The following is a 17,734-nucleotide window of genomic DNA, read 5'->3' on the forward strand; positions in this document are numbered from 1 at the left end:
CTTGGCGCAGCAGTTACTGCAGTCTTTTCAACAGAGGAGTGTGTCCTTTGTTGACCTTGACAACATCCTATGGACACTTAGAGGAAGTCCTCCTTTTTCTATGAACCGACCAATTTAGCTTTCGATTCTGCCTTCATCCACTACAGTTACCCATCCCTATTCTGACCAGAAAACTAAGGAGAAAGGCACATCCAAATGCTTTTTCTTTTCCTGAGATTATAAGAATTCAAGACTTAACCAGGAGAAGTGCCTCATCGAGCGACAGTGATTAATGTCACAGGAGGCCCTAATCAGCTGAGTTACTGGTTGCACTTAATGTCAGAAGTAACAATCCCCTTTGTCAGGATTTCTTAAAATTCTTGTCCAACTTCCCTATTAGATCAATAAATCGATCCAAGGAATTTCAAAGCTCGGTTGCAACGGCCTAGTGGTACTGTGAAACTTCCACTCTCAAAGCTCTGGCAGAGATTGTGAAGACGTTTTTACTCACTGTATCCATTCGTTTGCTTTCCTTCTTAGGCCGAGCAGATAAGGTCATTAGCCCTGCAGCACTTGTTAGATGAGACACTACTAGAGTCTGGTGGTGGTATATTTCTCTCAGAACAAAGGATCAGAGAATGAAGATCCATATTTTCCCCCTGGGCATTCAACTACATTAATTAATGGATTCTGGAAAGCATGCCTGATGGGCTCAAGTAACCCTGGAGCCATAGTTAAATAGGTCTGGCTTGTGTTTCGAATAGTAGCTTCTTAAAAACGTTTAATGAAGGTTAAAAAAAAACCCACTTAAAACAAGTTTTCAGCTAAAAATAGGCAGCAGTGTTCGGGTTGCTTCTTTAGCGAGCTGCACAACTGAACTACCTCACTGACCGCGTACTGCACGATGGGGCGGCCACAACCCTTGGGAATTCTTAAAGGTGCAATGTTGATTAGCGTACGTATCAGCCTATTAGAGACTGGACTTCCCCTTTATTTTAGTTACTACAAATGGTTCAAAGGAGTGGTGTCTTCATACAAATGTATTGTAGCTTTAATCTGGCTAAATAGATGTACTTTTTACAACTGAAAGTGCTAACATGAACACTCGACAAGGTTGACTCCTTTACACATGTTTTTTAATATTAATGATTTTTTTAATGTGTTCCCTGGATACCGTCATAATCTGAGAAATTCTACTGCTTACAGGCATCAAAAAACTGAATAACGAACAACGTTCCACTTATACATCATTGTGATCGTGAAGAAACCATGAGTAACAGATGAAGTGATGCTTTTATATATCTAGTCCAGCACCCCATTTCAAAGTGATATGTTTACGATTGCTGAAGAACTCATGCTGGCCGGATCATACAGGCAGGCATCTCATTGGTAAGAATTAAATCTAAAAGAATTTACAGCTAGATTCATCATAGTCCCGTTTTGCGAGTCCTTAATAGCGATTATTAAGGAATCGCTATTAAGGACTTGCAAAACGGGGTTCATGTAGGAATTGCAAAAAATATTGCGATTCCTACATCATCCTTATTTGCGATTAGCAATTTGCTAATCGCAAATAAGGATGCGATTTCAAGGGTGCCAGGGGTGTCCAAAGGACACCCTGTAGCACCCCTGAAATGGAAATGTAGCCTGATGTTGCGCACACACATGTCCAAAGGACATGTGTGTGTGTAACATACCACTTTTTCTAAGTTTTCGCTATTTACCACGAAGTCAGACTTCGTGGTAAATAGCGGCCGGAAATTGCGAATTCGCATATTTTAAAATTTTCATGAATTGCATTTAAGGAATCTCAAATAGAGATAGGGATGATGAATCCCAAATGCAAAAATTGCGCTCGCAAAAGGGCCAGATTCTCAGAATCTGGCCCTTTGCGAGCGATTTTTCGTTCATGAATCTAGCTGTTAGTGTTTACATAACTGAAACCAAGTATAGCAGAATTGTAAGTGTTTCACAACCTAAAGTCGCTATCCCTTGCTCCTGGTTTTATGATCCAAGCACAATTACAGGAGATTACAATCTCAATTTTGTGGGAAATAGGACGACTTATATTGTGCCCGTTCGATATAGAGGATAGAAGGAAGCTCCCAACTCACCCACACTTTTTTCTTCTTGGTGGGTTTTGTTGGGTAATTAGGCCCCAGGCACTCAGGGTGATAGCTGTTCCGACATTTATTACATTCCAGCAGTTGCTGTATGGAGAGAAGAAGCAAGCACATGAGCGCTGCATGACACGTGATATCGAATATGGGTACACTTCATACTGGCACAACAAACAGGAGAGTAACATTAAGTGTTTTGTGGGTAGGTAAGTAAGCTTGATACAAGCGAATGAGATTGTCTCATTACCTTTGTAGCTTCGTGTTGTCTTCCGCACACATGACAAAACTTGCATCGGCGGCAGCACCAGTTCTCCAACTGCTCCTCAAGAGGGCGCTCGCTCTCTTCCAGGCAGAACTTGTGGAAGGGCTCACAACAAACTTGGCAATAGACAAACTAGAGGTAAGGACAGGGAAGACGAAGTCTTTAATAGCAACAGGAAAAAAACATACAAAAATGAGCATGCCGCCTATCTGAACATAAAGATGCCAATTTGTTTTAGAACCTCAAGAAAGCGCCTAATTTTAACAACTATTACCGCCAGGCTACCGTAGCAGTTCTGGACAAATTAAGAATTTTCTGGAACCGATTTGAGATCGCTCAGCAACCAGGGAGCACGACTGGAGATTGTGAAGGCTACTCTGCCCATGGTCAAATTCCTAACGACGCCCCCTGCACTTTACCCTGCAGCTTAAAGTGAATCACCAGGCCATGTGAACAGACAAAGCCACAGTTCATTCAGTCTGGGATGTTGAATACACATTGTAAATGAACAAATGTGTTACTTACCTGCAACTACAACTCTCCAACATTTGTATAGTTCGTAAATTCACGTGTCTGAATCATTTCGTTTTGCCGAACTGGAAGAGATCCCACAGCAACTTTAAATCAGCAATACAAACAATGCGACCAAAGGTTGTGAACAGTTTCACTTTAGTAGCACAATCGACTCATTGGTAGAGACTCAAACTTCAGCCAATGATATGAGCATTCACTAAACATCACTCCCCCAGAGACTGACATTACTCCGATCTCGTAGCGCTAAGTGGAAGAATATAAATGGGAGGTGTGCCTGAATGCAGACCAGATGGTGAACAGCATACAAATCTATATGAGGTACCGATGCTGGAGACTATGTCCTACACATTAGTTGGCCTCTTCTTCAGTACTGGATCCTTTACAGATGCAGGATCTTGAATCCACGCAGTAAATCAGGAACATGCCATACAGTGGATGGTGGAGGAACATCAGAAGATGCTCAGGTTAGTAAATGAGATTCTGAAGAACTGCGTGACCCACTATTGTTTAACTCTAGGCTGCAACATCTAGGCCAAAGTGTTGCATCACTTAGGAGTAGCTGCTCAACATACATCTGCTAACGGCACTCCTGAATATAGGGCAACTATGTTGCCACAATTCTTAGAGTGTGCTGTCAGTGTCCTTGAGGCGACAGTCTGTTTTATTGGTGACAAAAATTGATAAAGAAAACTAACCGTCTAGTGATTCTAGGTTTGGAAACCGCCTTACATTTCTGACAATTTACGAAATTAAGCATAAGCAGGTAAGATGTCCTTACATCTGAGCTGATGATGTAGATAGAATGCGAGGCACCCATGTACCTTTTTATTACCTTAAAGGTATGGTTCTGAAAAAATACTTTAGAAATTCCAGCCCATCGAGGTGGAAGTTCATCTATACTTTGGAGAAGAACCATGGACTGGTGCATAAGGGGAGCTTGAATTTATGGAAAAGTATGTTTTGAATCTTTTGGGGAAAGCTTGAATCTTGATCAGTCTCCTGGAGGAGGGGAGTGCCAAAAGCAGGGCAACCTTTTAGGCGTGCTAATTGATTTCAGCTTTATTTTTTGGTTCAAATGAGCTCCTCCAAAATTGACCAAGAACAGTTCTCAGAAGTCACCTCTTAACAAAGACCAGCAAACCAGAGAAATGCCCAAAATTGTACATTGGTTAAGTCTTTGATGATTGTTAGACCACCATGATGACTGATCAAACATGTGCTGTAGCACAAGTTACTTACCTTCAGTAACGATATATCTGTAAGAAAAAGTAGTTAGTGTTAGATTCCTTACCTTAGAATATCCCCAGGCGTCAGACTGGATCCGGAAAGTTTTGTGCAGCAATACCCCTGCGTGCCGGTAGGCGAGAAGATCCAAAATAGAACGAAAAAAGTTAGTCAAAAAGTGACTAGGAGTACTGCTCTTCCCGGATCTGCGCTTGCTGGCACTGAAAAAAGAAGAACGGACGTCAGCGCACGAGGGCGGTGTCTAAGTACTCCAACGACGTCATACCAGCGACCACGAAGCAGACGACGGACGCGGAGCCGCAGACGACGCCTCCCGACGTGCAGGGGTACTGCTATGCAAAACTTTCCGAATCCAGTTTCTCTTAGGTAATGAAAGACAGCTGAAAGATGTACAGAGGCAAAAGTATGCTTTGGTCAGAATAAGCCAAATGCAGCAACGACCAAACAATTTTGTGAAGCAGAGCAAAGACAGCAGTGCACCAAACAAACAAGTTGCTTACCTTTGGTGACTTTCCAGTGGTGTTGGAAAGGGCCATTTCTGCATGGCTGCCCCCTTACTTTTTGCCAGATACCTAATGCAATTTGACTGAGTGTGCCCTGGATTTAGTATCAAACATCTCAGAAAAATTAAACTTGCACTGATCCTAGTGTCAGATTTATTATTCCATGCACTCTGGGTCCCTTCTAGAGGGGACCTCTGAACAAAACCAACCACTTGTGGGGTTTCTGACTGGTGACCACCAGCCTGCCACCACAACACAAGATTCTGGACCCCGTGGGTCCCAGAAACAAAGCATTTTCTTTTTGGAGGCGTTCTCACCTGTGTAAGAAAGTGCCCTCTTTTTGCATGGTTGCCCCCACTTTTTGCTAAACGGCTCATAAACATTCAGAGAGCGTGCCCTGGGTTCCTGTCAAACAGGTACCCAGGGACTATGTTCTTTCCCTAAACTGCATTGAAAACAAAACCCAATTTGCACTCTTGGCCACAGGCCAATCCCTTGTAAATGGTACCACAGGTATCAAGGGCACTGTGATCAGGGAAGGCCTCTTAAGGATGCAGCACTTATTGTGCCACCTAGTAGGGGCCCTGTACCTTTACACACACACTGCCATTGGTTTTGGTGCAGAACAAAGTGCAGAGTCCACATGGCACACATACGTGGGGGCCATATCTACAACCCACTCCCGTGGGATAGGTCAACCACCCCTTTAGCTGGGTGCACCATACCAGTGGCGAGGGTACAGGTGCATGAGCCCTGTACAGATCTAGGGTCTAAGCCAATTCTTAGACATTGTAAGTGCACTAATCAGTAATGCCATTAAGAGTATATGGTACCGGGAGTTTATGAACTCCACCACACCATAATCGCTTTACTAAAAACTTGGAAGTGTGGAATCAAAAGCCTCAGCACATTAAACACACACTGATATCAGTGTGGGATTTAATGAAAAAGGCACACAGAGGGCATCTTAGAGATGCCCCCTGAAAATCCACCTAACACTAGTATCCAGTCTGAGTGGATGCTCGCCAGCTGCCACCACCAGACATGTTTCTGGACCCCTTAGTCAAGAGCTGTGAAAAAGTGGCTCTATATATAATGGATCAGAATAAGGTACAGTGTGTATAGAGTCCACAAACCCCAGAGGTATAACAGAGGTTAAAGCCAGGTGTGACCTTACTCTCTAAAGTGGTAGCTTGGTCGAGCAGTAAGGCAGTACCAGAGGACAGTGTAAAGCATTTGTTGTACACACTCAGTCAGCAAAAGGTTACACACACTCAAAGACTGAACTCCAGCACAATTGTTTTTATATCAAATATATAGTTGTTTTACTTCTAGAACCAACAGGTACCAAAATATACTGTTCTCAATATTAGAGGTCTCAGATGAGCACTTTGTAGAAAGGCAATAAAGTTTGTTAACACAATAGGTACAGGGGTTGCAGTAGGCAACACAATTCTACACACAATTTAGCATTTAGGGCAATGGATTTTCTTATATAAACACAGTTGATTACTGTGAGAAGTTGGCCTGATATATGATGCTCACTAATTCTAGTGATCACCTTGTATCAGTCCAAACAACCCTTATGGTGATTGGTTGTAAGTCAACCTTATAGACCAGCTATCCTAATGGTAGCATGGACAAAGCAGTCTTAGGCTAAACTCTTTTGGCATGTGAAGCCAGCTGTTTTACCACAATATAACCCCTTGAATACCAGATGAAAGGACACCACACAGGTTGTTATGAAAATAAACAGTATATTTATTAATAACAACACCTCTGAACTCTTTATGAGGTCAGAGGGCTAAGCACATGACAATCTCTTACGAAAAATACGACAAGTTGCACAAAATTACAATGGTGCCCTAGGGGCACGACAAACCATATACTAAGTAAGTGGAATGTGAAAGTGGATAGAAGGAATGGAGCTGTCCAGAGGCTGTAGGATCGATGGGACCACGCTACACTAACTCTAGGTAAGTAATAGGAGGCCCACGGAATGCGTGTGCAGAGTGTGAACTCACACGCGAGATGCGTAACAACGTCTATAGACAGTGCAGTTCAAGTTAAAGGTGAGTACGGACAATCCTGACTAGTTAGGACTAAAACGACTGTGGAACTGGACACTAGGACAGTTAAACTACCCTTGAGCACCGAAATGCTCTCGTTACCTCACCCACGGGATGCGGGTGCATAGGTGTCAAAGTGTGTCGGGTTCTCGCGTTGAAGTCTATGGAGCCTGGAAGAAAAGATGCTGCAGGCGACCAGGAGGAAGATGTCCGGTGCGATCCAAGGGTGGATCGGTGAAGAAGAGGACCTGAAAGCAGAGGGGACAGTGTTCAAAGTCACTAGCCAGTGACCGGTGTGGAACCAGGAAGGAACCAGATGCTGTCGTCGCGATCAGGTGAAGAGTGGACGCTTGACTCTGCAGCCACGTGGACCAGGAGGTGTCTTCGACGACCAGGATGGAGGCACGAGCTGTCCCACGCAGGCTCTCGCTGTCGGCGGTGTCGGATCCGGGATTGGAGTCAACAGGCCTTGGCAAAGGCAACCCACGCGGTGAGTGAAAAAGGCGTCTGGTGCGGACTAGGCGAGTCCGGGGTGCCCCTCTTTTGGAAGGGAGCAAGGGCCAGTCTGGAGCAACCAGACCAGCAGTGAAGATTCAAAGGTTCGTCGTCTAGGAGGTCACTAGCCAGCCGGCAAGTGACCAGACAACGCGTCGAGCAGCAAACAAGCAGAAGGGCCCCAGGCAGATCTCGTGAAAGCTGGAGGGCTGATCTTCGGTGCAGGGGCTGCTCGGGGCTGGGGCTTCTCAATCCCCAAAGCACTTGGTCGAGTTTACCTCGGGAGTCGTGCTGGAAGCGAAGTGCAGGTTTGTTCAAGATGGCCGGTCCCACGTGTCTCGTCGCACCCACAGGTCTCAGCTTTGCTGCAGATGTGAGTTGAGGTCAGAGAGGTCTGGGAATCCGGGTCTCGTCGGGCTCTGAAGTCTGGATCCTCGAAGGAAGACGACAAAGTGAAGCCGCTGGACGCTTGATGGTGCCTGCAGTTGCAGGGTGGACACTCCTTGTCCACAAGGGAGATTCTTCAGTCTTCTGGGGAGCAGAACGTCGAAGTCCAGAGTTTCTTCTTGTAGAATTGTTCAGGATAATCGAATTTGGAATGGGACCAGCTCCTACCTTTATCCTACTAAAGGGGGCTGCACTACTGACTAGGTCCCTCCCCTGGGTGGGACCAGGAAGGGGGGTGGTTACACCCCCTATCCTTTGTCCGGTTTCCCGCCAGAGCTGGGGCTGGAGTGCCCTAGCAACTGGTTTGAACCGGTGTATGCACAGGGCACCTTGTGTGCCCCAGGCATGTCTCATTCCTTTCAGGCCTCCCTACCTCAATACACAAAATCCTGTCTGGGGTGGTGCTAGCACCTCCCCAGGCAGGAAACTCTTTGTCCAAGCCTCACTCGCTGGAAGGACTCCCAGCAGCAGGAGGTCAGACTTGTGTCTGTGGTGGCAGCATCCATTTTGTGATGCCAAGGCTCGAGTTAACTTTAACCGGGTTTCACAGTTACATACATGTAGTGTCCCTCTAGAAGGGTGGAATGCTACCCCCGTCGCCAGAATTGGCGAGGGGGTAGTATTCCAATTCGTATGACACCTTACTCGACATGTTTTGATAATGTTATACCAGAGTTGGCATTTAACCGCAAGGTTGATAATGCACTTAAGAGTATATGGTATAGCGTTATCGTGGAAACAGCTAAAGGACTTGGTTCCGCAAGCTGCAGACGGGCTCAGCTCATGCCAGAGCACCATCTCACATAATTCCAAGCACTCTGCCTTCAGGATTGATAAGGCCTGCCATAGGAGTGACTGATAGGAATATATGTGTCCATTTTAGGTTTAGATCTAGGTATACTATATCTATAGCAAAGGGTGATTACACCACCTTGCCCCAGCTGTCTTGCAGCCAGTTGTGTCAGTTTTATATGGCCAGCCAGAGGTGGCATAATACATGCTTCAGCCCCTGGTAGTCCCTGGGTACACCTATGCCCTGGGTACCTAAGGTACACTGTACAGGGACTGATAAGGTGGCCAAGTACCAATTGGTAAATGCACCTAAAGTACATGGAGTCCATTTTAACAGAGAGAGCAGGAAGCCTGGGGTCCTGAATAGCAGGATCCCAGGCCAACTAAGTAAAAAACCAGCAAAACATTAGGCAAAAAGTTGGGGGTAACCATAGTCAGAGATCCACCTTCCTACAATTACTTTGTAGATTACTTTGGTAGTTCCAGAACTGGCTCCTAGATTCAGGCCTGGGGTCTAAGCTGAAAACAGTTTAGTAAAATTGTTTTAGTTATTGCAGTGATTTTTTCAGGAATATAAAGCTATTTTAAAAGTTCACACTTAGAAACGTTTCAACAGAAATCTGGCAATGTTATCCAATAGGAGAAAATTCAGGTTGCAGGTAAAGTACAATCTTGTTACTTTGGTTATTAAGTACTGGGCTCCTGGGTCCAGCACTGGGGTCTCAACTTAAAACAGGTAAGTAATTTTGTTTCAGTATTTTGTATGATTTTTAAAGAATAGTTCACGTTTTCAAAAGTAGACACTTAAAAGAAATTTCATAGAAAAGAAGACAATGGATTCCTACAGAGAAAATTCAGGTTACAAGTAAACCCGGTAAGTATTACTTTTGCAGGTTCAGTACTGGGCTACAAGGTACTGTACTAGCTTCTCTCCTTCTCTCCTGATCACAGGTGAGTATTTCGGAATTCGGTTGATTTTATATGAATATTTTAAGTTTCCAAAACTTCACACTTTGAAGATTTTTCTAGTCAAACCAGTCAATGTTATCCAATGGCAGGTGAGTTACTGGTTTCCATGTGAAGTTATGGTTCTGGGCATAGACTCAGAGGTCCCCCAAGGTCAGGTAGGTACAGTTGGTTCACCCTCAGCGGCGCAGGGGCAGCCAGGTGCAGAGGTAGTTAGGCCCAATGTTATCCAAAAAGGGACAGGGGGCCTCAGGTTTGAGGCTGCTGGCTAGCATGCCAAGCGGCTGTGGTGGCTGGGCTCCTGGTCACTTGCTCAGGGCAAAGGGGGAAGCAGGATAGGGCAAAGGTGGCACAGCCAGCGGTACTCGGGCGGCTGGGTGCAGGGTGCTTTTGAGCCGTCGGGCGCTCAATATTATCCAATGGGAAAGGTAAAAAGGGAACAAAGGCTGCAGGCTCGGGGACGGAGACTCTCCAGGGGCGACCAGCACTTCGAGAGGTAATTTGGGATCTTGGAGCACAGGTAGGTACCCCAAAGGAAGGCACAGGGGGCCGTAAGGCGCCAGGTGCAGGGGTGTCTTTGGTTGTCAGAAAAGCTTACCCTCAGCTGGTTGTGGTTGGGGATGACCCTGGTCCTGAGTCTGAAGGCGTCGTCTGGTTCGTCGAGGAGGGTCTTTGGACACTGGACTTCGGGTCCCAGTCGCGGGGGGGGGGTGCTGGATGGGGGGGGGGGGGACGTCCTCGTGGTCTTGGATCAGTCGAGCACGGGCCAGGAGGGTGCAGAGTGGGCTGGTCCGGAGCTTCCTGGCTGCCACCAGGGGGGTTGTTGCAGCAGAGCCTCTGCTGATGGGAGTCCCAGACTTTAAAAGGGACAAGGCAGACAGGTCTTCTGGGTGTCACAAGGTTGCCGTCCGCAGGAGTCGCTGGGATTTAGGCAGGAGCAGGTTCCAGGATCGACAGGCCGGTAGGGCAGGGGCCAAGTCAGTTGTTGTGGTCCTGTTGTTAGCAGCAGCACCGCGGGTCTTCTTCTTCTTCCTCTTGGTCTTCTTTCTTCTTTTCTTATCGGGATCTGAGGAGGAAAGGTTCAGGGAGCCCCTAAATACTGAATTTAGGGGCATTATAGCAAGGGCAGGGACCAATAGGTCCCTGTCCTGGGGTGGGTACACCCCCTAGCCTGCTCCTCTCCTGTGGGAGGGGGCAGGAGCCTAGCTGTGATTGGGCAGGGCTCCACATCTTCAAGATGGCCAGAGCCCGGGGTCGTGCTTCACCTCGTCTCCCCCACCTGAGGGGTGGGGTTGGCACAGGCTGGCACACCCACCTTCCTGACGTAGTTTTTCCCGCCAGTCTTTCCGCCAGAGTGGGGGTCAGGACTGGTGGGGGCAGTTGCTTGGTACAGCAAAAGGTCTAGAGAAGCTCACAGAGGCGGCATGCTTTTGAAGCTTCCCCCTGCCCATCCTGGGGGAGGAGACCTAGCACCTCGCCCAGGATGTGCATTGTTGCAGGCCCAGGAGAGCGGGGGCTCTCCACCCAGGCGTTCAGCAACATGTCTGCTGTGTGGCAGCCTCTGCAGCCACTCAGCCCAGACGTGGATTGTAGGTTAGGTTTTCAGGGGGCATCTCTAAGATGCCCTCTGGTGCATTTTACATTAAATACCACACTGGCATCAGTGCGGGTTTAATGTGCTGAGACGTTTGGTACCAAACTTGTCAGTCTTCAGTGTAGCCATTATGGTGTTGTGGAGTTCGTATTGACAACCTCCCAGCACCAATTACTCTTAATGCCATTACTGCACTTACAGTGCCCAGGAATGGACCTGGGTACTCTAAGGGGACAGGGCTCATGCACCTTTGCCCACATCTCTGGCATAGGGCACCCAGCTAGAGGGGTGACTGAAGTATGCCAGGGCAGTGGGTTCTGTGGGCATGGCACACAGGGATGTGTGCCATGTCAACTCTTTGTTTAGTTTGGTACTTAGACACTCAGCCTGCAAAGGCAGTGTGTGGGTGTCAGGGTACAGGGCCCCTGAGGGTGGCACAATAAATGCTGCAGTCCTCAGGGGTCTTCTCTGGTCACCATGCCCTGGGTACCTAGGGTACCATTTACTAGGGGCTGACAGGAGGCCAGAGATGCCAATTGGGATTTAGTTTTAACACAGTTTTAGGGAAGGTACACAGGCCCTGGGTACCTGGTTGGCAGGAACCCAAGGCACACTCAATCAAAGCACATCAGCAGTGCAGAGAAAAGTGGGGGCATATCAATGCAAGAAAGATGGCACTTTCTCACAACAGCCTGCTGTCTCGGGGGTCTGAAACAATGCACATCCTGGGACGAGGTGCCAAGCCTCCTCCCCTAGGATGGGCAAGGTCCACGAAGGGGACATTTCACAGGCTTGCCGCTTTTGTGACCTTCTCCAGGCCTTTGCTGCTTCCAGCAACGAGCCCCCATCAGTTCTGACACCCACTTTGGGCGGAGAAATCAGCAGGAAAACCAAGGGAGGTGAGAACACCTTTGCAACACCACCCCTCAGGTTGGGGAGGCGAGGTGAAGCACAAATTACAGTCCCCGCCATCTAGTAGATGGGGGACCAGGCCAACCAGAGTGAGGCATATACCCCCCTCCCACTAGACAGTGGCATTACCTTTTCTTTCCTGTAACGCCCCTAAATCTGGAATTTTGGGGCAACTCAAAACCTTTCCTCCACAGACAAGAACCGACCATGGAGAAGAAAAGAAGAAGTACCAAAGAGCTGTGCTGAAACTAAGAAGAGGACTACGCCCATTGACTTGACCCCAGCCCTACTGGCCTGTACCACATCGAACCTGCTCCAGCGAAATCTTTAGTCTTTATCAGACTTCTCAGATGTTCGAGAAGAAGGCTTTTTGAAAGCTTAAGCAGACTCCACTACTGCGGTAGCTGAAGATAGTCCTTCCCTCTCCTTTGCACCACAGTGAGGAGATTTGCTTGGACTCCGGCTCTCAGACTCGCGGGGTGTCTTTTTTGAGGCCTTTGCAGGACGGTCTGTGGATGGTGAAGGGGAAGCCCTACCGCTCTTCACTGACCTTCTGGATGAAGTGGCAGTTGATGAATCCTCACTGTCACTGACAGAAGTTTCCTTCCTCAACTTCAGCTTTTGGAGCCAAGTGAGGAGGCGACCCTCACGGTCCCGGAGAGTCTTTGTTGAGAAGGAGCAGCAGATCTTGCAGTCCGCTGCCTTATGGTCAGGGTACAGGCAATAAATGCAGTCCTTATGCCTGTCCTCCATATACAACCTTTTCTTGCCACAGGTGGAACAAGCCTTAAAAAGGGCTTTCTTCTCCTTGTCAGATATTCCAAGATGAAATATTAAACAATTCTGAAGAAGAAACTGCTGAAAAATAGTCCACTAGAGTTGAAGCGAACAGAGCTCAAAGGAGACTCCCTTAGCACAACATGCATTAGAAAATCTGAGGCTCTTGGGTTCTCTCAGGAGGGTTCTATGGGTCGAGGCTAATCTGATTGGTTGATGCTGTACTTTGGTCTCTTTTGCAAAAAGAGGTGGATATGCTACAAAAGAGAATGAGGCCTAGGCCTTTTTTCTTTCTCTTTTGTACCTACTGCTATGTTATTTTGGTTACCGAGACTCCCATTCCAAAGACTGGGAATGATACAAGCTATGGGAATCTATGAAAGTTCCAATACTGGAGTAAAGGAGCATTGAAACTTTTCAGACACTAACCCCCAATCAAAGATCTGGATTACATCCATCATTGTTCTTTAGCTCACTTCACCACCCCAGTTCAGTCCCAGCCATATGCAACTCAGTCTTGACCCTGTTTCTCATGGGAACAGTCCCTGCCGAACTGTCAAGCCAGATCTTCCCTGGATCAGAAACAAGCATCCTGGTAAAAGTTTCGGGGTAACAACCCCCATCAGCCAGGCTAGCTCATCTCCTTGTCTTTGCTTTGCGTTGACACATGCTCAGGTTTGGGACAAGGAGACCCCCAAAGAGAGGAATGATTCGGAGAACACCATTTTGCAGTTCAAATCATTGATGAAATGTATCCATTCTTGGACCTGGGTGGACTGACCATCGTTGGGACTAGGAGTTCTGTCTTGTCTAGGGTAAGTTTCAGGTGGTTGCACGAGAGCCACTTTTTAACTTTTCGGAGAGTGGAGTTAATTCGTTGTATGTGTTCTAGTGAGTATATTTCTAGGTAGATCTGTGTGTTGTCCACACAGAGGTGGCCAACACACAAATGGCCGCTGGACGCAGTACTCTTGCATTAGTATATTTGCGCTTGAATATAAATAGCGAAAGAACACAGTGCTCCATTTTTTCAACATGAACAGAACCCCCTGAGGCGGCCAACGTTAAGGACTTTTGAGGTGAGGAGTTATTCCCTTAGATAACCTTGGGTTGTTAAGTTTTAAACTTGAAACCTGTTACAGACCATAGGGTGGCTCTATACAGTAAATGTGATACCTGCTTTTCTAAAGCCCGACTGTATTGAGTCAAGAAGCTTGTGGGAGTAAATGTGTTGGTTGATTTGGGGGAGGATGCATTATTCAATTATTTTAGCCAGAAAGGGTAGGTTGGAAATGGGTCTGAAGTTGTTGAGGTCGTCTGGGTCAGCACCTGACTTCTTTAGCAAGGGAGTGACTTGATCTAGTTTGAGGCAGTCAAGCATTAGTACATTAGTCCGGGAGCTATTTATTATTTTGGTCCAGAGGAGTGCTAGGGGATGGTTGAGGTTTTTTGCCAAGGAGGGCGGAAGAGGATCTGCAAGGTGAGAGGAGTGCTTGGAATTTGCAAACAAATTAGAGAAGAAATCCACATCTTGTGAGTTAAGTGGGATCCTGGGTTTGGTTTCTATCCAGAGAGTTAAGGGTGGATAGCCGCCTTCAGTGAGTTCGGCGAGCTCAGAGGTGCGTTTGTTTCCTCCACTCTAAGACAGATTTTCGAAGGACATTACAATGTGGTGTTCTAAGAAGAGTTCGATCTTCGTGATTTTCTCATTGAAGAATGTTGTGAGGTTGTCAGAGTGTTCTACGGAGACAAGGGGAGTTGGCTTAGCTAGTTTCAAGGTCTGTTTAACCCGTTCGGTGCTGATGATGGCTCCCGGCCGTCATGAATTACGGTGGGCGTGTGCTGAGGACGCCCGCGATCGGAATGTGCCGCACAGGCGCGGAATTCTGGCCGCAGCCAGGGAGTTAATGATGTTGAACAGTGCTTTGGGGGCTTTTTTTGCTTTCCCTAGACATTGGGGGGGGGGGGAGGGGGGGTTGGTGTGACCATACTCTCTAGAGTGGTAGCTTGGTCGAGCAGTAAGGCAGTACCAGAGGACAGTGTAAAGCATTTGTTGTACACCCTCAGCCAGCAAAAGGTTTCACACACTCAAAGGCTGAACTCCAGGCCAATTGTTTTTATATCAAAGATATAGTTGTTTTATTTCTAGAACCAACAGGTATCAAAATATACTGTTCTTAATATGAGAGGTCTCGGAGAGTACTTTGCAGAAAGGCAATAAACTTTGTAAAGACAATAGGTACAGGGGTTGCAGTAGGCAACACAATTCTACACACAATTTAGCATTGAGCTCAATGGATTTTCGTATATAAACACAGTTGATTACTTTGTAGATTACTTTGGTAGTTCCAGGACTGGCTCCTAGATTCAGTCCTGGGGTCTAAGCTGAAAACAGTTTAGTAAAAACGTTTTAGTTATTACAGTGATTTTTCAGGAATATAAAGCTATTTTAAAAGTTCACACTTAGAAACTTTTCAACAGAAATCTCGCAATGTTATCCAATGGGAGAAAATTCAGGTTGCAGGTAAAATACAATCTCGTTCCTTTGGTAATCCAGTACTGGGCTCCTGGGTCCAGCACTGGGGTCTCAACTTAAAACAGGTAAGTAATTTCGTTTCAGTATTTCGTATGATTTTTAAAGAATATTTCAAGTTTTCAAAAGTAGACAGAAGAAATTTCATAGAAAAGCAGGCCATGGATTCCTATGGAGAAAATTCAGGTTACTAGTAAACCCGGTAAGGATTACTTTTGCGGTTCAGTACTGGGCTACAAGGTACAGTACTAGCGTCTCTCCTGATCACAGGTGAGTACTTCGGAATTCGAAGTTCGGTTGAATTTATATGAATATTTTAAGTTTCCAAAACTTCACACTTAGAAGATTTTTCGAGTCAACCCAGTCAATGTTCTCCGATGGCAGGTAAGTGAGTTACCGGTTTCCAGGTGAGTACTCGCCTGGTGAAGTTATGGTTCTGGGCACAGACTCAGGGGTCCCCCAAGGTCAGGTAGGTACAGTTGGTTCACCCTCAGCGGCGCAGGTGCGGCCGGGTGCAGAGGTAGTTAGGCCCAATGTTATCCAATGAGGGACAGGGGGCCTCCGGTTGGTGGCCGCTGGCTACCAGGCCACGCGGCAGTGGGAGCTGGGCTCCTGGTCACTTGCTCAGGGCAAAGGGCGAGGCAGGATAGGTCAAAGGTGGCACAGCCAGCGGTACTCGGTGGCTGGGTGCAGGTTGCTTTTGAGCAGTCGGGCACTCAATGTTATCCAATGGGAAAGGTAAAAAGGGAACAAAGGCTGCAGGCTCGGGGACGAAGACTCTCCAGGGGCGACCAGCACTTCGAGAGGTAAGTTGGGATCTTGGAGCACAGGTAGGTACCCCAAAGGAAGGCACAGGGGGCGGTAGGGCGCCGGGTGCAGGGGTGTCTTTGGGTGTTGGAAAAGCTTACCCTAAGCTGGTCGCGGTTGCTGTGGCCCCTGGTTCTGAGTCTGCAGGCGTCGTCTGGTTCGTCAAGGAGGGTCTTTGGGCACTGGACTTCGGGGCCCAGTCGCTGGGGGAACGTCCTCGTGGTCTTGGATCACTCGGGCACGGGCCGGGCTCGGCGGGTGCAGAGTGGGCTGGTCCGGAGCTTCCTGGCTGGCACCAGGGGGGTTGTTGCAGCAGAGCCTCTGCTGATGGGAGTCCCAGACTGTAAGAGGGTCAAGGCAGGGGTTGGCACAGGCTAGCACACCCCCTTTCTGACGTAGTTTTTCCCGCCAGTCTTCCCGCCAGAGTGGGGGGTCAGGACTGGTGGGGGGCAGTTGCTGGGTACAGCAAATGGTCTGGAGAAGCTCACAGAGGCGGAATGACTTTGAAGCTTCCCCCTGCCCATCCTGGAGGAGGAGACCTAGCACCTCGCCCAGGATGTGCATTGTTGCAGGCCCAGGAGAGCAGGGGGCTCTCCACCCAGGGGTCCAGCAACATGTCTGCTGTGTTGCGGCCTCTGCAGCCACTCAGCCCAGACATGGATTGTGGTTAGGTTTCAGGGGGCATCTCTAAGATGCCCTCCGTGGTGCATTTCTCATTAAATCCCATACTGGCATCCGTGTGGATTTAATGTGCTGAGAGGTTTGATACCAAACTTGTCAGTCTTCAGTGTAGCCATTATGGTGCTGTGGAGTTCGTAATGTCGACCTCCCAGCACCATATATTCTTAATGGCATCACTGCACTTACAGTGCCCAGGAATGGCCCTGGGTACTGTAGGGGCACAGGGCTCATGCACCGGTGCCCTCACCACTGGCATAGGGCACCCACCTAGAGGGGTGACTGATGTATGCCAGGGCAGTGGGTATGTGGGCATGGCACACAGGGATGAGTGCCATGTCGACTCTTTGTTTAGTTCTGTACTTAGGCACTCAGCCCGCAAAGGCAGTGCGTGGGTGCCAGGGTACAGGGCCCCTAAGGGTGGCACAATAAGTGCTGCAGCCCTTAGGGGTCTCCTCTGGTCACCATGCCCTGGGTACCATTTACTAGGGGCTGACTGGTGGCCAGAGATGCCAATTGGGTTTCAGTTTCAACACAGTTTTAGGGAAAGAACACAGGCCCTGGGTACCTGGTTGGCAGGAGCCCAGGGCACACTCGGTCCAGCACATCAGCAGTCAGAAAAAAGTGGGGGCATACCAATGCAAGAAAGATGGCACTTTCTCACAATCCTTCCTTAACTTTTCTAAATCACAGCAAGATAATCCTAATGTCTTCTATAAAATGCACCAAATGAGGAAGCACTGGTACTACTATAGTATCTACAACACAAACACTGGTAATTTACCTTCCCCATGTGCTGGAACTTGACAAAGAAAACTTACCTCCACTTTCCCGCTGCTGGCACACAGGAAGCACACCACTCTAGGAGTTATAGGCACTGACGTTAGGACACTCAATCCACCCATTTCCCATACATTTTCCACCTCACAGTTCTCCTGCAACGCAGAAATAAGACAAACAAGGTACTGTCACTAATTATTATTCGAAGCAATAGGAGAGTGCAGAGCAAAGCAAGACCTCT

The 17,734-nt window shown here is 47.7% G+C and overlaps 1 protein-coding gene across 2 annotated transcripts in view; it reads right to left on the reverse strand.

Annotated features, from left to right (window-relative positions):
* KMT2A (lysine methyltransferase 2A) overlaps nucleotides 1–17,734 on the reverse strand; it is a 1,541,152-nt gene that overhangs the window by 851,639 nt on the left and 671,779 nt on the right. For both annotated transcript variants that reach the window (XM_078682247.1, XM_078682245.1), the window contains exons 10-12: nucleotides 17,535–17,648; nucleotides 2,347–2,493; nucleotides 2,094–2,189 (exon numbers count right to left, since the gene is read on the reverse strand). In XM_078682247.1, coding sequence (XP_078538373.1) covers nucleotides 2,094–2,189; nucleotides 2,347–2,493; nucleotides 17,535–17,648 — 357 coding nt within the window. The remainder of the gene's footprint in view (nucleotides 1–2,093; nucleotides 2,190–2,346; nucleotides 2,494–17,534; nucleotides 17,649–17,734) is intronic.

The sequence above is a fragment of the Lissotriton helveticus genome, chromosome 3_1 (assembly GCF_964261635.1).
Source record: "Lissotriton helveticus chromosome 3_1, aLisHel1.1, whole genome shotgun sequence".
Classification (NCBI taxonomy): Eukaryota; Metazoa; Chordata; class Amphibia; order Caudata; family Salamandridae; genus Lissotriton; species Lissotriton helveticus.